Raw genomic sequence first — 25,912 nt, 5'->3', positions numbered from 1 at the left:
ACCAGATGAGGGAGTTGATGGAGCAAGCTTCAGAAATGATTTTATTCTGGCTCGTGATATAAAACTCTCATAACTTGAATTAACATATTAATGAGTTATTGCATGGTTTGTTGTATTAAACCAATTTAGAGTAAAATTCCACATCATTACATGGGACTAATGTGCTTTATGTTGCATTTGCAAGTTTGTTTAATAATTCATAACTAATGTTGTTTTGTCTGTCCTATTGACTTTGTCAACATTAATGCGGCTGATTAATTGATGGCATGTGCTTATTGTGTGTGCTTATGTGTTTGTCTATGTTGTGCCTGTTTATCCATGTTGTGTTTGTCTATCTTTTTACTCTTTTAGATATATGAAGAATCCAGCTGGACTTTATGAAGAATGGTAGATATTAAATGTGCTGCTTTATTTGTGTGCTTCTGCTAGGTGACTTATACTAATGGGTTAACATTAGCTAGGTAGGTTGGAAACAGAATGACTTTCATTACCTGAATTAATTATTGTTTTGTGTTTGTTTAAATAATAGTTTTCTGAAAAAGTGACGTGAGCTAAAAGTGGCGCAGTGACGCAAGCAAAAGTGGCGCAGAAAATTGACGTTTTCTGAAAAGAGGTCTACTGATGAAAAGCCACATGAGAAAAAGTTATTTTGAAAAGGATGAGAAGCCTATGAACTTTTATTGTGAAAAGTTTTTTGAAAAGAACTGCAAAAGGCACTCTGTCGAGAGGTTTGCTAATGTGCCACGAGAAGCTCAGAACGGACAGGCTCAAGGCCAGGATGTGAGTCGTGGCAATTTTGTGCCCTACATGAACAATCTTTGCTACAAAATGTAGCAGCCTAAGGAAGTGCTGCCAGGACTCTGTGCATGAACAATGGCTTTGTGTAAAAGCCTGGACTTGAGGTGGAAGATGTCACAGTTTACTGTGGCGTGAGGTAGTTCAGCCAATGGGGAGCCAGAATTCAGCTGATGGTATGTGAAATTAGTTAGTTTAGCCATAGTTTTAGGGTATAAGAATAGGCTCTAGGAGCATATTTTTGGCTTACGCTTCTTGATTCCAGAGGGACGTGTTCTGCTGTCCGATGAATACACGTAAGGAAAGCTGACTTTAAAAGACTTTGTTTTCAGGCGATGAGGGTAGAGACAGAGAGTTAGTTAGGATTTGGAAATGCTCTTTTTCACTTATTTCTGCTAATGAATAATATTTTCTTGAATTAAGCTCTCTTTATAATTGCTGAATAAAACTTTCTTATGACTTTTTTAAAATGCTTGCTTAATAAAGTTCCAAAACCTAGGTTTTCCTGAATATGTTTGAATAAACTTTTAAAATGACAAGCTGGTCTTGTTTATTGTAGATAGTTTAAACAACATATCAGATCCATTCGCCTCATGATTCAGCTGCTCTGTTATTCTTATGGGCCTGGTATTGATTGGTAAGTTTGGTGTTAGATAGTGACATCATTTATGCAGAATTTTAGTAGGAGCGCTGGATCACCACCAAAATAATAATAACCACCTTCCGCACCACTGTTGTCCGCTACACTATGACTAGCGTCCCATTATTGAATGAAGTTTGTGTTTGGTAAAACGCCACATTCTGATAAATCATCTCAAAGATAGCCTTGTTCCGAGGGTGAAGGAGCTTCTGTTGGAGAAGTCAATAACTGCAATCCACAATTAAGTCAAGTTTGCAATACTACACTTTGGAAAAGGATTACCAACCTTTTGTGACATCTTCAGGGTAATTCACTTAACTTATCGCTGTATTCTGTGTGTAATATCTTGTTATTGTTGCACTCTGTGATTACTGCGTTTTAAGTCTTGCCTACAGACAGCTTCAGCCACCTGTTGCCAAACAGACCTACTGTATTTACTGTAGACATGGAGCGGGCTTTGGGCCTGCACCTTTCTCACGATGCAATATTAGTCGTCTATCTAATTTCCCTGCTCCTTACTGGATGGCGTTCATCTCTGTTCTTGTGTTTGTCTCATGCAAGTGCATGTCAATCTTCCAGTATCACCCCGGGATTGTATTACCGACGCCAGGACACAAGAACACGAACAGACTAATTATTTCGGACAGCACATACACGTGCTTCACCGGGACTGATCCGGGGTCATTATCCTTCAATGTTTTAGTTGCGGTGGCAACGCACACTCGAGCACCCGTACTGGCGTCTAGACCCGTAATATATTTAGATTAGTTTTTACTTTTACTCTTGTCAGGCAACTGCCCAATCCAGATTGATCAAACCCTACCGGGTTGGAATTATCACCAGCTTTGGGATATCACAGACTTTGAATTCAGCCACACAGGTCAACCTTTGTATCAGTCTCAGCCCTGAAGAGTCGGAGTGCACTGTTTCTCTGATATAACACGTGTCGGCTGGCTGTGTGTCTTTTTGTTTGATGACCAATTAAAGAATTCAAGAACAACAATGTTGTATTGGGTCCAGTTGCTTCTACATTACGTCGACCTGATGTACTACTAGACTGTATGAGTGCACAGGACTTTTGCTATATTTGATTGTGCTAGGATTCTCCTTCACAGATTAAGGGGTTGTAGGGTTTCCCCTTCCCGGTTAGCACCATACCAAATTGTTTCTAACTTCACACTTTACGTTAATTTTTGCAGAGCGCCATTCTTTCCTGTCCACGAAAACCCTGTCCGCTTTACCCAGTATTTCGACTGGACATATTGTAGCCTTCCTCTGCTGACTTTATCCATTGAAGTGCAAGAGGGGCTATCTTCTCTCCCTCACTTGAATTCCTTTACTCAAACTCTTAACTTAATTATTTACCCACTCACCCTCACCCTGCTGAGTCCACCTGCTTCCAAATCCCACTCCAGTCCCTTCACTCGTTCCACCAACCGCCGGTATCGGCAGATGGCCATCTTTGATTTTGTAGTGGGGTTTCAAAAAATAGTGCAGGCTGCTGCTCTCAGACCTGGGAGATGTGTATTTGTGTGGTTATGAGTGTATAAAGAGCTGCTATTGGGGCTTTAAACCCTAATGTGTATAAAATGTGCAGCAGTGAGGGGCATGAGTGTATACAGAGAAATTGCTACGCGCCGACCCTTGCTAACATAATGTATTTTTAAACTGCTGGACCCTGAGGAGCATGGGCTCCCCAGAGCTTTGTTACTGCAATGCATGAATAAAGTGTACACTATGGGGACGACATACCAAGAGCAGTCCCGGCTCTATGTACAGGAGTGTGTCGCTGCTCTTCCGGTGTTGCGCACACTCGCAGTTGGGAATCCGCCAGTCCCTGCAGTCACTCACTCAACGACAAACTCCAAGTTAGGTCTGCACCTCCGAAGCACAGCACTCCACAGACTTCAGTTCCCTACGGGTCATCAGCCTCTGCTGTGATTCAAGAGTAGCCGCCGGGCTTGCATACCAAGATGGACAAGGATAACTTCCATCTGAGTTTGGGTGTAATATATCAAATGCCATGTTGATGTTGCCTGTGTGTGCCTCTGCAGTGAATGGTTCATGTGTGGAATTAGCTAAATTGAACATGGAATTTCTCATTTTGAACTTTACGGTTGTTCTTGGAATGTGTTTGCTCACTGGTAGTGCCACAATGTTGTTATGGATCCCATTTAGCCATGCCGGGGAGGGGTGGAGGAGGTGTCCCCTTATTTGATTATTGCATAGTATGAGTGAAGGATGTGGTGTTCTTGATAATTATCCTTGTTCCAAATGTTAATCTTGCCCAGGGTCATGGAAGAGATGTTTATCTGGGTTCCCTTTTCCAGAAGGAGCGCTGGCATGTACTGAGTACCATTAAATCGGGTAAACGCAACACCTGGTATTTGCAGTGCTCACTGGTTGGCTCCCTTCCATGGGTGGGCAGAAGAGTTTTATAGCTGCGAACTTGTGTATCTTCACTCACTTTCTACCATAGTGCTGAGGGAATGCCGAGCCTGCTACTGGATGGATTTGGCGGAACCTTGTATTTACAGTTTTTCAATGGGATGTCCTCTTTGTCTCACCGTCTCTGTATATTAGCTTTCTATTCCTAGCCATTAGGTGTTTAGAATTCCCAATGCATACTCTCAGAATACTTATGAATAATTGTGTATTTCAATGTACAATGTTCCATTGAGGGTGGGTTTCTGCTCTATCCACTTCGGTTCTCATCTTTATTTGTCGGACTAGTTTTGTTTGGGGAACATGTTAGGTGTACTGGGTTCCTCACGTGTCTGCGTTTTCACTGCTCACCTTGAAGTTGTCCTGCTGTCTACTATTCGAAAAATGAAGATATCACATTGCCCAGCTCCTGGTGGGGTCTCAAGCCTGTACTTCCCACCTGTACACCGGCTACTGTTCAAATAATAAAGATATCTCAGTGCCCAGCTCCTGAGGGGGTGTCCACCTTGTGATTTCAAGATGGCTGCCATCCAAATGAGTTGAGACGGATTGGCTTGACCCTCAAGTGACACCAGAACGCTTGAGATCCAATCAGGAAAAACGCAATGAAGACGCGGATATTGGTTAAAGAAATGTGAAATGCCAAGCATATATATATTGACGCTATCCGACCGCAAAACACAATTATGCAGGGTACTCTCGATCTGTTGGGACGAGCATTATTGAACGCGGTAAGCATAATTGAATAGTTTTCACTTAAGATGAGCCCAGGCAATGAATATAAGGTATAGCAGCAGGTAGTAACTATTTGGGGCATTGAATAATACAATGCTTTTATTAAAAATAAGACATGAACACCGACTCTTTGAGACGAACTGTTATCTGCTTTCATATAAGATCAAACTGAATAGAGTCTCTTGGGGAGTGGCACTCCATTATACAAAAGGTTTTGTAGAAAGGGAAAGGAGTTGTATGCAAAGTAGTTACTGTGTTTATTCGGTGTATGTACACTAGAGCTTAGTGCAACTCTTGAGGAAAAGGAAAGCCAAAACTTTGAGAAATATAATGTTGAAGCTTGATATGAGATTAAAATTACATAAATATAAAATGTACCTTATGCTCGGTTTTTATTAAATTATATGTGGATATTTTACAGATTCTGAGGCTGATTGCAAATAAAAAGTGGTTATAAAAATTGGATAAGGCGTAAGGGTGAAAAAACGAAGGAGGCCTACACCATAATCCTAAATTGATGATAAGACTGCAGCTATAAACAGCCTATTGATCAATGCACTAAGTCTGAAAATATCCTGAAATCAAGGGTGAGAAGCTATATATCAATAATAATAATAGATAAAAAAATGAGAAGGAAATTATTAGATAGGATAATGTAATTATATATCCTTACAGAAAACAAGGGAGAAAAGAGAGGAAACCCCGACCCAATGGTAAATTTAATTCAATGGAAGTGAATTACCATACAAGATTGATATCTATTCAATTGATAAGACAAACTGAAGGTAAGTAACTGCCAAGAAAGATTGGGGGGGATGGGATGGGGGAATGCCAGTATAGAGGTATGTGGAATTTGCGAAGGTGTCACTTTGAGAGAATATTGGTGATGGTGAAAACTTTAGAAGTTGATTGACAGACATTTATTTCAGTATCAAAAAGGAGAGTTTGTTATAGAAGTATGCAAATGAAGTGTTGGTGAGTGTAATATGTTTACAAGGTCTATTGCCTGTTTTTTGGTGGATATAAGAGGTCCTCCTTTATTGAATATTTCTGTATTCATTGTTTTTATCTTTAGAGTGCACAGCACTGTTTTTAAACCAAAGATGGTCCTGAAGAAGGTGGTGTCAACCAGTCTAAGTCCACTGAAACGCCGCGTCGACAACTTGTTTTTAATGTATTGTTTTATTATTCAAAATTAGGTGTACGCTTTTACTTTGGAGTCTTATTGTTAGATGTACTGTCTGAACACGGTTGTCCATTATTATTATCTAATTGTGAACAAAAGGATGTGGTTCCTTGCCTATAATGAAACATTAAATATAAGTAAAGTATAATTGAAGTCTAGATAAAGGTCTACGACACATGTGAGTTGATAATCCAGTATAACATTGGCTGTGGTCTCTTCTGTATAATGATCTTATGAACTGTTTATGAGCTGTTTTGATTTTTAAACTTTTATCGTTGTAAACAAAATTATTCTTCAATAAAGGAGGAGATATTTTTACTAAGAATAATGCTTTTAGTTTGGATGTATTGAATGTAAGCATGTGAGGAGTATGCTGTGGAGGCAGTAAGTGAAATATCAAAAATGATGTAAGCTGTGGAAGGTGGCCGCGGGGGTTGAGCTTTGGGAGGTGGACGCGGAGGGTGTAAGCTGTGGAAGGTAACCGCGGAGGGTGTGAGCTGTGGAAGGTGGACGTGGAGGGTGTAAGCTGTGGGAGGTGGACGGGGAGTGTGTAAGCTGTAGGAGGTGGACGCGGAGTGTGTAAGCTGTGGGAGGTGGCTGCAGACGGTGTAAGCTATGGGAAGTGCCCGTGGAGGGTATACGCTTTGGGAGGTGGCCGTGGAGGGTGTAAGCTGTGGGAGGTGGCCGCGGAGGATATAAGCTGTGGGAGGTGCCCGCGAAGGGTGTAATCTGTGGGAAATGCCCACGGAGGGTGTAAGCTGCGGGAGGTGGCCATGGAGGGTGTAAGCTGTGGGAGGTGGCCACAGAGGGTGTAAGCTGTGGAAGGTGGCCGTGGAGGGTGTAAACTGTGGAAGGTGGCTGCGGAGGGTGTTAACTGTGGAAGGTGGCTGCGGAGGGTGTAAACTGTGGAAGGTGGCTGCGGGGTGTAAACTGTGGGAGGTGGCCGCAGCGGGTGTAAGCTGGTGGTGACTCCCGATTCCCTCTCCAGTACATTCCTTTGTACCTACCTGACAACTCAACTCTTTTCACTTGAAAGAGAGGCTAACGAAAGGCACCTTCAACCCTTGCAGTGTTCTACTCAAGGTCGATCCTACAGCTGAACACTTTATTTTCTACCCGGGAAGGAGGTGGTATTTGTCAGAGCAGGACAGGGAGCAGATAACCAGAGACCTCCCCTGTAGGGCAGCAGATTTATTGTATAATTTCTACTCTCCTGAGCACTTCAAGCAGTGGTGCTTTCAACAAATTTGGAAGGCCAGTGAGCTTGGGAGCATGGTCAATGAGCTTCTTTTTTTTAGGACATACCAAGCTGACACTATGGGATCAGCATGGGGAACCTGGGCGGAAATGGACCCACAAATGTTTTTGTTCTGTTCATGCTTCCTGGTGTGTCTCTAGAAACGCTTGTCCCTGATGCATCATTTAAGTGTGCTTCGTTCTAGAGTGAGCCACTGAAAATCACTTTGTCCATCTTCGAGGAAACCAAACGTATGCGAGTCACAACCGCAATATTCATAGCACAGATAAATATTCCTTTGAAAAGCGCAGCACTGAGCATGAGTGAGTCCCCCATGAGCACTCACACTGCTCAAGAGCCGGTACAGCATCAGAGCTCTGCCTGGTTGTGACTGACTGAGTACTAGCATCTTCATGCCCCCGCCTGTATATGTCTATAGCATGTGCTAATGTTGTGCATCCAGGAGTCATCAGAATAGACACACCTCTTCTGGCAAACATTTGAGTAAGAAGACTTTGGTGTTTCTCATACTGTTTCTCCTTTCCCCAAATCTTCTAGCACCCTGAAGCTTATAGCACCCTGAAGCTTCTAGCAGCCTGAAGCTTCTAGCAGCCTGAAGCTTCTAGCAGCCTGAAGCTTCTAGCACCCTGAAGCTTCTAGCAGCCTGAAGATTCTAGCACCCTGAAGCTTCTAGCAGCCTGAAGATTCTAGCACCCTGAAGCTTCTAGCACCCTGACGATTCTAGCAGCCTGAAGATTCTAGCAGCCTGAAGATTCTAGCACCCTGAAGCTTCTAGCAGCCTGAAGATTCTAGCACCCTGTACCCAGGCTACTGGTGTAACATACACATTGCATTCTTCGATGTTTTGTAAACATTAATACACGGTCTCAGCAAATGCCTTTGGTTTATTTATTTTATTCTTAAGTTTTTGGAGCATGCTGGGGAAATCAACAGTAGCATGCTTCAAAAACTTAAGAATAAAGTAAATAAATAAAAGGCATTTGCTGAGACCACGTACTAAGGCTTTCGAAATAGCGAAGAATGCTAGGTTCGTGTTATGCCAGGGCAGGCTCAACAAGAGAAGCAACGAGGGCCTCTCTTTTCAAAAGGTGCTACATGAGGGCACAGTGACATCAGTAGGAGCCTAGACAGGGACATGCAGCATGAGAGGAAAATAGAGAGGGAAGAGGGGGAAGAGAGAAAACAAAAAAGAAGACATAAAGGGGGAGAAAAGGGAAATAATTGATAGGATGACAGGAGATCATTAAAAGCTTCCCAGGTGTCTTTGGGAAGGAATGGTTCAAATATGAGATGCTCTTCATCAGCTCTGGTCCCTGCTCACCTGTGGAAGTAGTGATGCCTTCTCTGCTCACAGAGTCCTGGTAATCCACAAAATAAGGATCTTCCTCCTCTTTTATCTTGAAAGATGTAATTGATGTGCCAACTGCAAGCACAAATGACAGACATAGCAAGAAATCATGTAGGTGTCACAAGGCCTTTTCTTGTACACATCATTATATGTAACTTCTTATTACTCAACCAGAACCAAAATAAAATGCAGTCATGTATAGTTAACCCCAGAACTGTTCGCCTTTAGGGCCTTCTTGTTATAAGCTGTTGTTAGCCACTGCCATCTTGAGGCAGGACTAAAGAGGGGGCTTCATGTAAAAATAGAAAGTCGGGTTTGAAAGGGCTATCTCAACAAGAAAAGTTTGAAAGAAAACACCATATGTTCCATTTTACAGCCTATTTCCAAATTAGTTTTGTACGAAGTACCAAGGCCAGAATGTCTGAAAACATCACCAAAGCTGCCCAGACAGTTATTTTTCAAATCTGGGAACGCTTAGAAATGGGTGAGCCTCTGGTTCCAGAGTGTGATAGTAATCAGAAAAATAAGGGTGTGGAATCAAGCACTTAAACTAAACCTGTACGTTATTTAGATAAGAAGTTATTTCAAACTAGTGTACACTGGTGTGTAAGCAAGCATATTCACCTTTAACAGAAAAATATTACACTTCTTCTCTAGAAGCACCTTATTTTGCACAACAGTTTTTCAGATCTCATTTCTTTGGTAGACAGTAAAAGAGCAACAGCCTACTTCATATAAAGCCTTGGGAAGCATTCACAGAGGTTCAATGTCCCGCCTGTTAGTCGCAAAAAGAAGTGTCTTAGCAAATGATCCAAGTCAGTTCTAACAAGGTGAAATGCGACCAGCCAACACCTTTCGCCCCCAAAGGTTGTGTGCCTTAAGCATTTTCAAGACTAAAAACAGGGTTGCTGGTTTGCAACTGGATTGCACTTTAAAAAAAAATATATTATTTACAAAATCATTCTCATACACCTTTTGTCAACCATATTTCGGCGGTTAAAAGTTAGGTAGTGGGAAGCAGTCTCAAAATTACAACCATCTCCTAAAAACATCCTAGTCCAAAAATAAGACAATCTGCATGTTTTAGAAAGGAGACTATGGGAAAACAAGGAAAAAACAATAGTTTATGTTGAGTTGTATGGAAGGATAATGTTACTTACCCAGTAAGCATCTGTTCTTGGCATGTAGAGCTGTAGATTCACATGCTTTGCATACTCCTGCCATCTAGTGTTAGGTCCGGATGTTTGCAAGTTGAATTCCTTCCAGTCACGAGGTAGGGGACTCTTCCTTTCGGTGATATTGTACAGGGGCATCGAATCCAGTGTTAGATTGCTTTCCCGCAGTGGGTGAGAATGGTGTTAGTAAAGGAAGATTAGAGATGCCCATGCGTATGTATATAAGATAATAAAGAACGGCAACAGGTACAGGTACCCGGGGAGGCGGGTGGGCACATGATAATCTACAGCTCTACATGCCAAGAACAGATGCTTATTGGGTAAGTAACATTTTCCGTTCAAGGCATGTGAGCTGTAGATCACATGCTTTGCATAGACTGTACAGCAGAATTCTCCCAAAGTGGTGGCTACCCTGTAGCTCTTGCAGTTGCTTGAAAAAGTATTTTAAGTACTTCCTGGCCTACATTAGCTTGTTGCCTCAATAACACATCTACACAATAGAGTTTTGTGAATGTGTGCGGTGTAGACCATATTGCTGCTTTACAGATGTCAGCTAAGGAAATATTCCCTATGAAGGCCATAGTAGCCAGTATTTTGCAGGTGGAATGCGCTCTAGGGGGTATTGTCGAGGTTCTTTTGGCTTTCACATAACATGTTTGGATTCCTTTCCCGGTCCATCCTGCAATGCCTGATTTAGATATGGGATTGCCTTTGTGTGGTGGTGAAAAAGCAACAAAGGCTGGTTTGTTTTAGGAAAATATTTTGTTCTTTCTACATAATATAGTAGAGCTCTTATAACATCTAGTGTGTGTAGAGCTCGTTCTGCTACAGAATAAGGTTTAGGGAAGAACACAGGTAGCTCAACAGATTGATTGATGTGAAAAGCAGAAACCACTTTTGGTAGAAATGTGGGATTGGTTCGAAGAACCACCTTGTCTTTGTGAAGTTGAAAGAAAGGTTCTTGGATAGTTAGTGCCTGGAGTTCGCCAAATCTCCTTAGGGAAGTAATTGCATTAAGAAAAGCAACCTTCCATGAGAGGAATTGTAATTGACACCTGTGCATTGGTTCAAAAGGTGGACCCATTAGCCTTGTAAGGACTATGTTCAAGTTCCACACTGGTGCAGGAGGAACTCTTGGTGGTATTACTCTTTATTCCTTCCTTAAAGGCTTTAATCACTGGTACTCTGAACAGAGATAAGTGTTGTCTATTTTGTAACTATGCAGCAACTGCTGAACATATGATGTTTTATACTGAAGCATCAAGGGGATTGATATTGTTATTGTTACAGTATATAACAAAACTTTTCACTTTGCTGCATAACACGTCCAAGTAGTAGGTCTCCTAGCCTCTGAGGTAATAGAAATTTTCAGGTAGCTAATGTGTCCCCCACTCGCACCCTATCCATGCACCCATGTTCCATGTATGTCGTGTAACTTTTGTTCTGTACCTGCTAGAAAGACGCAAATACATTTGCGTCCATCCTTAACATGTTAGCTATCCAACCATACCAAGAAATCCTGTTAATTATGTTCCTAGGCATACGGTGCCACCGTCTTTATGTGGTGCACTTCTGCAATTCGCACACGTTTTCTCCATGTTTCCTGGCCCAGTCGAGCTAGGCCCTTAACGAGGCCCTGAGCCTCATCTCTCCTGTCTCCGAAAACTGCACGCATCCCTGACCCCTGCCTTACCTCCTGCCAGTGCAGCGGTGCCCGGCTCGGCCTGGACTGCCTGCCAAATTCATGTTTTGCCTACCGCTATCTGCTCAGCCTCCTCGAAAACACATTCCAGTCTAGTGAAATAGGTAAATATATTCCCGGCTGCAGAGCAAAGGGCCCGGTCTTCCTGTCTCCATGCAAGTAAATTACTGCTCCTGTTGCCATGGTAGGCCCATGGCCCCCGCACTCTACATGAAGATCCCTGTGCACGCACTAACATTCAGTGATGAACGGCCCCTGCCCGAGAGACCTTTTACTTCAGACACTACATCCTCCAAACACCAGATACCAGATATGTTATAGGTACAGGTTGCCCTGACACTCCAGACACCAGTCTCCTCCTCTAGTGCTAATGTCAAAGCCCCCAGTTACACGTCATACTAGTTGCGCGCGCATACAGGTGAAGGGTTTCTGCTGATTCTGCAAACTTTCTCTATGCATCCACCCACATGTGACGTATCTTGTGACGTTTCTCTGACATGTACAGTGCACGCCCATGTGTACGCCTCTTTTCACGCCTCCTCTTACGCACATGTGTTCTTATCTCTCTCTTTTCACCTGTTACGCCTACTGTATTGGATTCAATTGTAATGTTTTACTATATATAATGTGTAATGTTAATAAAACGTTGACTGTCCCTTCCTGAACCTTAGAGGTGATGGAACATGATGCTCCATCCTTGAGGATCATTTCATTAAAGCCCGTATGACTCAGATACCACGGACTCTGCCTCTCATTTAAATGAGCTATCTTGTATTGATAATTATACGGAAAAATTGCATAGGTAAAATTTATTTACCACATAATTTGGCGCCCGAATAGGAACCCCCCCCTTCCCCACACGCCGGTGAAGTCACGCGGCCTTTGACCCCTTCTACAGCCCCGACGAAAACCGTGCACGTTTGCGGGTTTTCCTGCTACCTTCCCTCGGGTCCACGAGGGAGACGGAGACTGCGGTCCGGCGTCCAGACGAGGCGGTGAGGAATGCGGAGGATCCCGACCAGAGCCCTAGTCGAGAGAGCAAGGTCCGAGGTGTCCGGAGGCCCACCTGTTCCGAAGCGCATGCGTGGTAGCGTGATGCGTCGCCGTCAGATGTCGTAGCAGTCCAGTCCAGTTTCCGAGGCCTTCAGTTTCTTGCTTCCCAGTGAGTACCGTTGTTGGGAACGCATCTAGACGAGTTCATTAATTTGTGCTCGGTAAAGACAGATTTGGGTACACAATCTGGTCCTGACGTGTTCACTTAGGTGGATACGGTCCGACGTGTCTCTCTATGAGACCGGTCTGTACTGTTTTAGCAGTGCATCTAGTTATTCAGTATTATTTCGAGAATTTTCCAGAATATGTGTTTTCTGTGTTTCAGATAATTTCAGTCCGACATGTTTTAATGTGTTTCAATGTTGTGGTATGAATGATTGTTTACTGTTTCTTACTGTGTTTATAGTGTTCACGTCCGAATCACTCTAGTCATGCCGCTGTTTTCAAAATTACGTCAGATAGGTACTAGGAAAGGGATACTCGAAGAAGCAGTTCCTGTCCCGCCTAGGGACACTCCAGGATATTTTATGTACCACAAACACGGCTTAGATGCTGTGCTGTATTTAGACTTATGGGTGGAGTACACCAAGAATCTGGAAGAGAAGTTTAGATAGCCTGCCTCAGGGACATGGGATGCAGATTGCATCATGAGAGTAGAAGAAGCGTTATGGAAAAAGAAAGCCAGACAATCTCAGAAAGATGCCATAGAATTGTGGCGTAAAGAATCACATAGACGAACAGAAAAAGAAATCAGAAAAGCCGAGAGAAGTAGAGAAGAATCCGAAAAAGCCAGAGAAAAAGAGTTACTAGAAGAAGGAGAACAGGTCAGATTAGAACAATTAGACCGCCAAAGAAATGCACTTATTACCGGCATGTATCCAGTTCTGGCCGAGGGCCTGCCCAAGGCGACCCCGGAAGTACCCCGTAACTTGCCACCACCATTGGTTCCGACCCAACTGCGTCACAAAAAGACCGCAGCAGACATTTTCCTTTCTTCCTATTTAGATGATGTAGCCCCAGCATATACCAATGTACCCATACAACCCGATAATAATGTACCACAGCATGTTCCGGCTGATCAAGCCACGACCCCTCCACGCCAAGATTCACTTCCCGCACCTGCTGTCACTTCCCCTTCTGCTGCTGCTACTGGTCCCCCTACTATTGGTCCTCTCAATCCTTTTGCGACAGATGCGACCCAGAGTCAGTCCCCGTTACATGTACCTTTCCCACACGCCATGACGTCAGGTCATGCTCATGGTTCTGCTTCAGGAGGTGCCGTAGGAGGCCACCTTCACACCCCGCCACAGTTACATCGAGTGACAATGAGAGAATTAGCAACACAGCGTACTCCGAAAGCGATGCCACATGAAAAGCTTAAACAGTATATTACGGATTGTAGATATGATTCAGTACCTGGCAAGACAGGAGACATGATGTTAGCCTCGTTACGTCTACGTCGTGTTACAGATTATTTGATGTTATTACCGGAAATGCCAGAACATCTAGACAAAATATATCATTTTATTAGAACGGGTGAGAGGCCAGAATGTATTCGTGAAGCCATGGCATATCAGAAAGTTGAGACACAAGGTTTACTATTAAGATTCTTAATTAATTGTTTAATAAGGGAACAAGATCAGCCAGGTGTGGCTCAAGAAGAGATGGATGTACTGACAAAATGGAGTCAAAATATTGCAGATTGTAAACATGATAAACAAACTTGTATAGATGCCATGTCCAGAAAGATCCGTAAGGAAATAGTAGCTATACATCAAAGACGGAAGGCTGAAAGAGAAGCCGAGTCAGACAAGAATGAATCCTCGGAGGAGGAAGAGATTGAGACTCCAGTGGAGAATCCAGACAGGATAGCGTACGTAGGTAGAGTGAAACTCCCTAAACAGTATCCTTTTGATAGACCTTTTGACAGACCGATTCATCTAGAAAACAAGAAACGTTTCCTTTCCCCGATACCAGAGCAATGCTCTCTTGAACATATTTTTCAAGTTACTGATAAAATACTGAAAGAAAGAATAGGTTATCATGAACTCAATACCTTACGTGATCAGGAACTAGCCCGGTCAGCAGTCCAATGGGCTGGGAATGACAGTATATATAAAGATGATTTAGTAGTACAAACTTTTTTGAGCCTTACTCCGGAAGAACAGCGACTAGCTGGTATATACATGACTCAACATCTCATTACACTATATGAAAATCAGCAATCCGATCCAGGTCCATTGTATAATTTATTGCAAGACTTACTCCTGAGAAGATGGAAAGGCCTAGGTACCGATTTAATTGATATCATTCTGGAACAACGTCATAAATACAGAACTTTCCTGACTCCACATCTTGTTTCCGTTCCACCCCCAGTAAGACAGCCATATCATCTAAACAGACAGAATCCCTTACGAGAAGTCCATCCCGTTCTGGGTACAGGGGGTACGCTTGAACGCGTATTCGTATACACTCCTTTGACCAAAATGGAATTATTGGAAATGAAGAAAATTGTACCTTGTCACGATAAAGATCCTGCAGGGTTCCACCGTGAATTAAAAGACATGTTACTTATGGGAGATTACACGTATTCCGACATTCTTAAAATGCTAAAAGTATTGTTGCCAGCAGGGATTTACGAAAAACTAAAAGAAAAAGAATGGGAGGTGGGAGATAAAAAGATTATTTGGACTGAATTAGAAGACGAGGAAAATAGACGTACCCCAGGTGTAGGTCTTGGGGAGAAAACTAAAGCACTACCAGGTTTATTAGTACAGGTTCTACCCAGATTATTGACAGTTAAAAAGGAAGACTGGGATGCGATCTCAGCCTGCAAACAGAAACAAGAGGAAGACACTAGTGATTTTTACTCAAGTTTCGAGAAATGTTTCATTATTAATAGTGGCTTGAAAACAAGTAGCGAATCATATCCACATCTTTTTGTGACTAAATTGGTCGAGAATTCCTTAGCCCAGGTTAAAAACAGAGTATTGAAAGTCGAAAGCACATGGCAAGCTAATACGCCTTCCCAAATGTTACAGATGTTACAGTACCACCAGAACAGAATTAGAGAGGAACACGATCATGAACAGACGTATGAAAGACACGAAAATGAAAGTACTAGTTGCCCAGTCTGTTCCAGCAGATGGTCAGAAGAGGGGTAACACGCAGAACACACTGACTAGTCATCCTACAGGTCCTGTAAAGGGAATTGTAATTATTGCAAGCAGCCAGGTCACTTTATAAGTGATTGTGCTGTTCTCAGACATAATATCGCTACAGGCAAAACGAAAGAAAGACCACGTCCGCCTAGACCAGAACACGTTCAACAGAATACTCTACAGAATCCTCAACCTCCACAGCATGTACAGCAACAGACAGTAGCTGTACCCCAACCCCAACCCATTGCCGCAACACAACATGTCACACAGCAAATGTACCAGTATGCACAGTCAGATTACCCCGATTATCAGCAATACACATGAAATAGCCTAGAGAGGGAGGTTGGCTTGCCCCTTATCGAGGTTCCTGTAGATCAAGATGGTCCCTATGTACATAGTCAGGTATTAGGGAAAGACAGAAAATTTTTGATTGACACGGGGGCGAGCAGAACTACCATTAGTCATGACGAGGTCCCAGGGGCACCCCTCTCAGGCTCACAGAATGTTTCCCTTGGTTTTTCAGGAAAACCTATTGTCAACGAAGTATCACAGCCAGTTCCCCTTGCAGTTGGTCCATTGTCCCGTACTACAGATTTATTGCTTACGAAATCATGTCCTGAAAACTTGCTTGGTATTAAAACGCTGAAAGCTCTAGGAGCTGTTATATGTTGTTCTCCGGAAGGAGTGAGACTATTCCTTCGTGATTTCAAGGGCCATTATGTGTTGAGAGATTTTGATGTCAGATTGAATAATGTTCCACGGCATTTATGGGCGAAAGGTCCAACTGATGTAGGTTGTATGCACATTACTCCCTATTGTGTCACACTCAACCAAGGTGTTGTACTGCCCCGAATCCGACAATACAAATTGCCCCCCGAGGCTGTAGCAGCCTTACTGAAAATTATTGACGAGCTCATTGCCCAAGGAGTAGTCGTAGAAACTGACTCCAATATATGTAATTCTCCAATCATTCCGATTCTTAAAAGAACTGACCCAAATGCACCTCCGGTCTATCGACTGGTGATCGATCTTCGAGAACTCAACAAGTGTATAGTACCACAGTACCCAGTGGTCCCAGATATTTCGTCACTATTGACTGCCATTGATTCTGAAGCAGCGTTCTTTACTGTAATTGACCTTAAGAACGCCTTCTTTAGTGTCCCCATTCATCCGGAAAGCCAATATTTATTCGGATTCTCATTAAATGGCCGAAGTTTCAAATTTGCACGTGCACCTCAGGGGTTCACGGAAAGTCCTAGTATATACAGTCAAGCCCTGAAACGACAACTAGACAGTATTCACATGCCTACTGACACTGCTCTACTACAGTATGTTGATGATCTACTGATCACAGCATGGACCGAACGTGACTGCGAGCGCGCGTCACTGACAGTCCTGTATTTTCTGGCCGAGAAGGGGCACAAGGTGTCCCCTTCGAAGCTCCAGTTCTGTGCCCAGCAAGTGGTATACCTTGGGCACTTGCTGTCCAAGAGGGGTAGACAGTTGACACCAGACCGTATCCAGTTAATTGCACATCTGCCACAACCCAAGACTCAAAAGGAAGTACGGGCCTTTATTGGCCTCACTTCGTACTGCAGACAATGGATACCCCAATATGCATTTCTAGCCAAGCCACTTATACAGTTGACAACACAGGAGGCAGCGACTTCGACTGTCCTCCCTTGGACTCAGGAACATACACAAGCTTTTAATGACTTGAAGAAAGCTTTATGTCAAGCACCAGTTTTAGCGACACCATGTTACAGCAAACCTTTTACACTTTTTGTCACAGAACGCGATGGCACAGCGTTGTCCGTCCTCACACAAGATCAAGCAGGACACCATAAGCCTTGTGCTTATTTCTCCAGTACATTGGATCCAGTAGCCCAGGCTCTGCCTGCGTGCTTGAAATCGGTTGCAGCAACAGCTCTAGCTATCAGACAAAGCGACTCAATAGTGTTAGGACATCCCTTGACAGTACAGGTTCCACATTCCGTGGAAGTTCTTCTGAACCGAACCCAGACTCAGCACTTGACCATAGCACGACTGACAGGTTATGAACTGACACTGTTCCAGCCACACATAGAAATCAGACGCTGCAACATACTTAATCCTGCCACATTGTTACCCTCGAGTACAACAGATCCAGCACCACATGACTGTGTAGAAGTCATTAATACAGTAACTAAGCCCCGACAAGACTTGACAGACATTGCCTTGACCAATCCAGACCTAACACTTTACGTGGATGGTTCGTGTATGAGAACAAGCACAGGAGAGTTAGTGGCCGCCTATGCAGTGACCACTGAAACTGCAGTCATAGAAACACATCGTATTGACACACTATCTGCCCAAGCTGCAGAACTTATTGCTCTGACCCAAGCATGTATTCTAGCCAAAAACAAGAAAGTAAACATATACACAGATTCACAATATGCATTCGGAGTCGTTCACGACTTCGGAGTCCTTTGGGAAGAGAGAGGTTTTTTAACTTCTCATGGTACCAAGATCCAGCATGGTCCCCTCATTCATGCTCTGTTAGAAGCAATACACTTGCCTACAGCCATAGCCATCATGAAATGCAAAGCGCATACCAAAGTCACTGACAATATTTCCCAGGGTAACGACCTGGCAGATCGTACAGCCAAACTCACAGCTCAGACAGACCTTTCGACGGACATGACAAAGACTGATCCGACTGCACTGACACATTGCCTGACAGTTAAGGATCCCACTCTAGACGTACTCGACATTCAGACACATGCAACACCAGACGAAATCAAGAAATGGACTGAACAAGGAGGGATCCAGACGGATCAGGGATGGATGACGAAGGGAAGAGCCACATGGTTCCTTCCCGACTCTTTGGTTCAAATCATCATTAACACAGCACATAGTCCAGCACACTTAGGAGAGAAAGCCATGTTAGACAGTTTACAGAATCTCTGGTACAACAAACATTTACGAGCAGCCGCAAAACAGAAAGTGCGTACTTGCATGATCTGTTGTCAGTTCAATCCAGGAAAAGGTGTCCTCGTGGAACAGGGTGGATTTCATCCTCCTGACCATCCTTTTGAAGTCCTCCAGATGGATTATATCCAGATGGACCGATATCGAGGATTCAAGTATGTCCTCGTAGTTGTATGTGCTCTTTCCCGATGGACAGAAGCATATCCAGTCCCAGAATACACTGCCCCGACCACTGCCAAACAGCTGGTACGTGAGTTTTTCCCACGGTACGGTTTTCCCCGTGTCGTGTACTCTGATAATGGACAGCCATTCTCGTCCGAGCTTATGAAGCAGGTATCACTCCTGTTAGGTTACCAATGGAAGTTCCACTGTGTCCGACATCCTGAAGCCGCAGGTCTCGTAGAGAGACACAATCAGACCCTGAAAACACGTCTAGCCAAAATATGTGCCGAGAAAGGTGTAGATTGGATAGTTGCCTTGCCAGTTGCACTCTTTTACATGCGAATGGTAGCCCATTCTAGGACAGGGCTATCCCCGTATGAGGTGGTCTTTGGTAGGCCTCCGAATATGTGGGGGACGCCTATGCCCCATAGAATTACTGATGTTGACAGTTGTATGTTGACAGATTACCTGGCTTCCTTGATGTCTGCACTACAATCTTGTCGTTCACAGGTCGCGGCTGCCTTTCCGGACAGCACCCAAGTAAAACCGCATGAAGTCCGCCCGGGAGATTTGGTCCTCGTGAGGAACTTCGACCGGAAGAGTCCGCTGGAACCCAGATGGAAGCAGCCCAAATTGGTTTTATTATCTACAAGAACTGCAGTTAAATTAGAGGGGAGGAAGGGATGGCTGCATTCGAGCCATGTAAAGAAAGTTCACGGACTGTGTACAGACTCTCCGATTAAGGACTGCCCACTTTCAGAGACTGATACTAAACTCCCCCTGCTAGAGAAAAGTCCCCAAGAGGAGTACCGTGCCAAGCTAAGGTCTAGCAAGTCAGACAGCGTTTAATTGTTTAAGTCCCCCTCGGGTGAAGCGGTTAGACAGGTTTCTGACATGTATAGAATAGACCCAAGTAGTCAGAGAGATAGGCGCAACGAGAAAAGGAAAATACATTGTAAAGTTCTGTACAGCGGATGCATAATTGCCTTGATCTCGATGTTTCTTCTGAGTCTTACGATAATCTGTATAAGTTTAATGTTACACGTTTTTTTTCCTCTTGATTCACATGTACATATTTCCTCTAATGACACTGTGGAGCACACTTTTAGTGACCTGCCCCCACATGAAATGTCCTATCGTTTAGCCATGCGCAACAATACATTCATCCGTATGTTACATCATTCACACCAAACCAGCATTGCCACTAATTGCTGGGTATGTGGCCGACTCCCTCCCTATCAGAAGTAAAAGGGAGCTCTGCCCCTCTTTCCTTATCCGTTCACACATAATGGTTCGTGTGGTGCATGGTTTACTTTAATGTCCTCCCTAGATAGTAAGTCCAAAGTTTCCCAAGGCGATTGGATATGGGGGAACTTGAATACAGTCATGAATAAAATATGTTTTCCAGACCAAGAAGGTCTTCCGCAGAGGACAGGGACCGATCTAGAAAACGAAGTGTATGGATTGGGTAATTTTACACTTAACATCATGATCCTGAATGTGCAGTCTGAGACTAATTCGGACTTGCCGTTTATTACAGTTTTGCCAGTGAAAGGTGAATTATGCGTCAGAAAGAATGGTTCTGTACATCTAGGACACAGTGATTGTGATACTGTTGTCGAATTCAGTGATAAAGGAAGGTCTACTTTCAAAGCTTCCCGTCATTCTTATTTCATATGTGGTCAGACAGCCTATGTACGTCTGCCATTGGATTGGGATGGGACGTGCTATATTGCGTTTCTATTGCCACCTGTTTTTCTAGCCCCGCCTGATTATCACAGAAATCCACATCTCGTTCATGTAAGACATAGAAGGGAGATCAAGATCCCTATTGTCGATCAAACTGAAACTACATTAGAACAATATATAGATTTCAATAAAGGATTCTTTCCATTCATAGGCACTGTCTCAAATAGTAAACTAATTCGAAAATTGACCAGAACATTAGAAGCAGTAGTGAACGAAACTACCTCTGCTTTAGGTAACCTGACCGAGGAACAGTCTGCTATGAGACTTGTTGTTCTTCAAAATCGCCTTGTCCTTGACGTCATCCTGGCGGATAGGGGCGGGGCTTGTAGAGTCATCGGATCCAGTTGTTGCATTTTTATTCCAAATAACGCGCCATCCGTGTACAAAGCCATAACTCGGCTTCATGAAATAGCTCATCAGATGCACCAGAATCCAGGCTCCTGGACTTGGTCCGGTTGGTTCTGGAGTGTGATATCCGCCTGGGGATGGAAATTGTTATCGTTCCTAGGAATAATATTGGCCATAGTATTCAGTTGTTGTCTTTGTCTGCAATGTGGGCCAGCGATCTGCGGCTTGTGCGCCACAGTTTGTATTCCCCATTCAAGTACACGTTCCCGCTCCCGAATAAAGAAAGATGAACAAATGATGCTTTATGAACAGATAGATGGTCTCATGAATATAGATATATCCTAAAGGGTGTAGTAGGGTCCAAGGAGGGAATGAGGTAATAGAAATTTTCAGGTAGCTAATGTGTCCCCCACTCGCACCCTATCCATGCACCCATGTTCCATGTATGTTGTGTAACTTTTGTTCTGTACCTGCTAGAAAGACGCAAATACATTTGCGTCCATCCTTAACATGTTAGCTATCCAACCATACCAAGAAATCCTGTTAATTATGTTCCTAGGCATACGGTGCCACCGTCTTTATGTGGTGCACTTCTGCAATTCGCACACGTTTTCTCCATGTTTCCTGGCCCAGTCGAGCTAGGCCCTTAACGAGGCCCTGAGCCTCATCTCTCCTGTCTCCGAAAACTGCACGCATCCCTGACCCCTGCCTTACCTCCTGCCAGTGCAGCGGTGCCCGGCTCGGCCTGGACTGCCTGCCAAATTCATGTTTTGCCTACCGCTATCTGCTCAGCCTCCTCGAAAACACATTCCAGTCTAGTGAAATAGGTAAATATATTCCCGGCTGCAGAGCAAAGGGCCCGGTCTTCCTGTCTCCATGCAAGTAAATTACTGCTCCTGTTGCCATGGTAGGCCCATGGCCCCCGCACTCTACATGAAGATCCCTGTGCACGCACTAACATTCAGTGATGAACGGCCCCTGCCCGAGAGACCTTTTACTTCAGACACTACATCCTCCAAACACCAGATATGTTATAGGTACAGGTTGCCCTGACACTCCAGACACCAGTCTCCTCCTCTAGTGCTAATGTCAAAGCCCCCAGTTACACGTCATACTAGTTGCGCGCGCATACAGGTGAAGGGTTTCTGCTGATTCTGCAAACTTTCTCTATGCATCCACCCACATGTGACGTATCTTGTGACGTTTCTCTGACATGTACAGTGCACGCCCATGTGTACGCCTCTTTTCACGCCTCCTCTTACGCACATGTGTTCTTATCTCTCTCTTTTCACCTGTTACGCCTACTGTATTGGATTCAATTGTAATGTTTTACTATATATAATGTGTAATGTTAATAAAACGTTGACTGTCCCTTCCTGAACCTTAGAGGTGATGGAACATGATGCTCCATCCTTGAGGATCATTTCATTAAAGCCCGTATGACTCAGATACCACGGACTCTGCCTCTCATTTAAATGAGCTATCTTGTATTGATAATTATACGGAAAAATTGCATAGGTAAAATTTATTTACCACACCTCCTTTAGGTTGTTCATACAGTCTGGTGGTAATTGTAAATAACCAAACTGTTCTAAGTAAGAAATACAAGTTGTAGACTGTTGCATGTTATTTACGTGCCCTTCTTCCTTTACTCATCCCTCTTGTTCAGCCTATGATGCCTATAGAATGTCATGACTGCATGGAATGTGGTGTGCAGAGAGTTAGGCAGTTGATGTCAGCAGGCTGAGCAGGAAGGTTATCCTGCTCCTGGTGGGGCATACTTTACAGCTTATTCCATCATGCTTATATCTAAGTGTGGAGAAGAAACAGTCCGTACCTCCCCGGGGCGGCGTCCGAGCGTGGGATCCCTGACCTCCGAGTCCGGTCATACAGCGTCCCTATCAACCCGGACTCCTCCTCTCTCTCTTCCCCTACAGGAACCGGCACCTTCAGCCGAGCACGAAGGACCACAAGCGAACTCCCTTGACCCCGGAAGTGAGGCGACACTCGAAGGACCGGAAGCGAACGCCTTTGACCCCGGAAGTGCTTTTCCCCGAGATCTGCCCGTACATATAAAAGCCGACAGCCAGGAAGGAGACTGGTTCCAAGCAGCTGACTCGTGGCAGGAGGCAGCAGGAATGCGAAGAACCAGTGGCGGTGAGCGGAGAGAAGCAGAAGAACCGAGACGAGGACGAGGAGGAGGACGTCTGGTCCGAAGACTGGTGGCGTCCTCAGGAGGTGGCTGGAGAGCGGCCGCAACTCGGAGGAGAGTTGCGGCGGGGCACGTGAGTACTCTTTAACCTTTCTCCGTGTTTCCCTGCAGATAAATGTTATATATTGTACATAGGACCGCACGATCACGGAATCACTGTAAATTGTAGGCAATCATCACTGGCACTGTAGAAAACCTGAGCACCGTTACCCCACACACGACACCCTCTTCCCGTTCCCTCTCTTGCTTTCCTTTTCCCAGCCTACCCCACCGTCCCTTCCCCACGTTCGTTTTCGAATCCCTCACTCCCCGGTGTAGGTGGCAGTACTCCGAAGTCCATTCGCCAGGACTAACCGCCCTGTACTTTTCTCTCCCCTGTATACCTCCGAGGAACACCGGTGCCTCTCCCTGGACAAGACGACATCGGGCCAACAGAGGATCTCATCCAGACGACCCCAACCCACCTGACCCTCATTCCGGCGACTCCAGCCCTGCATATCCAACCGGGACTCACCACTCACCATTTGTTCTTCAAAAGACATTTTCCTGAATTTGAAATACAACTTGCTGATCATAGCGCACTTCATCCGGCCTCCCCGCCTGTTATTCCAGCCTGCCCATACCCCTGCTCCACACTAAGATACTTGTAAGTTACCAACAAATAAAGTAACTACTTGGAACCAACTACTTGACTTCATGAAGATTCATACTTTATTACATTGGCGACGATCTGGTCTTGAACCCCTGCTAACCGACTGATTGATCTTCAAACCTACCTGATCTTCAAGCAATTGATTTTTATCAATATATTCAGCAACTAAGGATTTCATTATTACAAACTCAGCCTCTCATCCTCCAACTGACGCTCTCCACCGGTCCACACACCAACATTCCATGACATCATATATCATTCTTCAACCATGCAGGCTGAACAGAGAGAGAGCATTGATGTGAAGAAAGAAGAGGGGAATTAACCATTATAACATAACCTATTTCTTCACAACAAAGAACAATACGAGAAACAGATGGAAAGAAGTATTATCAGAACGTGATAATAAAAATAAAGGTGATGCAATAATGGAATGCAATAATGTGATAACATAAAATGCAATATAGTGCAATAATGCAATACCATAAAATGCGATGCAATAATAAAGAAAATGCAATAATGCAACGCAATAATGCTATAACATAAAATACAATATAGTGCAATAATGCAATAACATAAGATGCAATGCAATAATATAACATCAATAAATGCAAAATGAAATAAAAAGAAAGCAAATTAATGGCACACACACCATCCCCATTTCTCACAAAGGAAGGCAAAACACAACCTGTGCCAAGAAAATGCGCACTCCTAAAGACACTAGAAGTGACAGGCAAAGAAAAGAAAACAAGAAAACAACGCATGTACAACATAAGTAAACCTGAAGTCTCAGGCTCCCCTATGCGTCAAAGATCCAATCAAAGGCAACAGAAGAAATGATGGAAACAAGAGCCGTGAAGTTAACAGCGACCAGCACTGAAAAAAAAACTTGACAGGACCATAACAGAAATGTAGAATAATACATGCGTGGCAACTGGTACTCAATAAAGAAGACACCAGTGGAAATAAAGGGATACACTCACCCAAAACAAATTACAGGGATACACTCACCCAAGTAAACAACAAGAATGAAACGGGATACACTCACCCGTATAAATAACAAGTAATGGGTACACTCACCCATGATAATTACAGGAATACCCTCACCCATGTGAACAACAAGAATGAAACGGAATACACACATCCGTGCATACAATAAGAAAGAAACAGGATACACTCATCTGTGTAAATTACAGGAATACCCTCACCCGTGGAAATAACAAGAATGAAACGGGATACACTCATCTTGTGTAAATTACAGGGATACCCTCACCCGTGAAAATAACAAGAATGAAACGGGATCCACTCATCTGCGTAAATTACAGGGATACCCTCACCCGTGAAAATAACAAGAATGAAACGGGATCCACTCATCTGTGTAAATTACAGGGATACCCTCACCCGTGAAAATAACAAGAATGAAACGGGATCCACTCATCTTGTGTAAATTACAGGGATACCCTCACCCGTGAAAATAACAAGAATGAAACGGGATCCACTCATCTGTGTAAATTACAGGGATACCCTCACCCGTGAAAATAACAAGAATGAAACGTGATCCACTCATCTTGTGTAAATTACAGGGATACCCTCACCCGTGAAAATAACAAGAATGAAACGTGATCCACTCATCTTGTGTAAATTACAGGGATACCCTCACCCGTGAAAATAACAAGAATGAAACGGGATCCACTCATCTTGTGTAAATTACAGGGATACCCTCACCCTTGAAAATAACAAGAATGAAACGTGATCCACTCATCTTGTGTAAATTACAGGGATACCCTCACCCTTGAAAATAACAAGAATGAAACATGATCCACTCATCTTGTGTAAATTACAGGGATACCCTCACCCGTGAAAATAACAAGAATGAAACGGGATACACTCATCTTGTGTAAATTACAGGGATACCCTCACCCGTGAAAATAACAAGAATGAAACGGGATACACTCATCTTGTGTCAATTACAGGGATACCCTCACCCGTGAAAATAACAAGAATGAAACAGGATACACTCATCTTGTGTCAATTACAGGGATACCCTCACCCGTGAAAATAACAAGAATGAAACGGGATACACTCATCTTGTATAAATTACAGGGATACCCTCACCCGTGAAAATAACAAGAATGAAACGGGATACACTCATCTTGTGTAAATTACAGGGATACTCTCACCCGTGAAAATAACAAGAATGAAACGGGATACACTCATCTTGTGTAAATTACAGGGATACTCTCACCCGTGAAAATAACAAGAATGAAACGGGATACACTCATCTTGTGTAAATTACAGGGATACCCTTACCCGTGAAAATAACA

The 25,912-nt window shown here is 43.7% G+C and overlaps 1 protein-coding gene across 1 annotated transcript in view; it reads right to left on the bottom strand.

Annotated features, from left to right (window-relative positions):
• LOC147700546 (uncharacterized) overlaps positions 1–25,912 on the bottom strand; it is a 130,801-nt gene that overhangs the window by 35,187 nt on the left and 69,702 nt on the right. The window contains exon 8 of the mRNA XM_086929693.1: positions 8,381–8,482. Within this exon, the coding sequence (XP_086785819.1) occupies positions 8,381–8,482 (102 nt within the window). The remainder of the gene's footprint in view (positions 1–8,380; positions 8,483–25,912) is intronic.

The sequence above is a fragment of the Lissotriton vulgaris genome, chromosome 7 (genome assembly GCF_964263255.1).
Source record: "Lissotriton vulgaris chromosome 7, aLisVul1.2, whole genome shotgun sequence".
NCBI lineage: Eukaryota > Metazoa > Chordata > Amphibia > Caudata > Salamandridae > Lissotriton > Lissotriton vulgaris.
The sequence above is the reverse complement of the archived record's forward strand: the minus strand, read 5'-3'. Positions and strand labels throughout refer to the sequence as shown.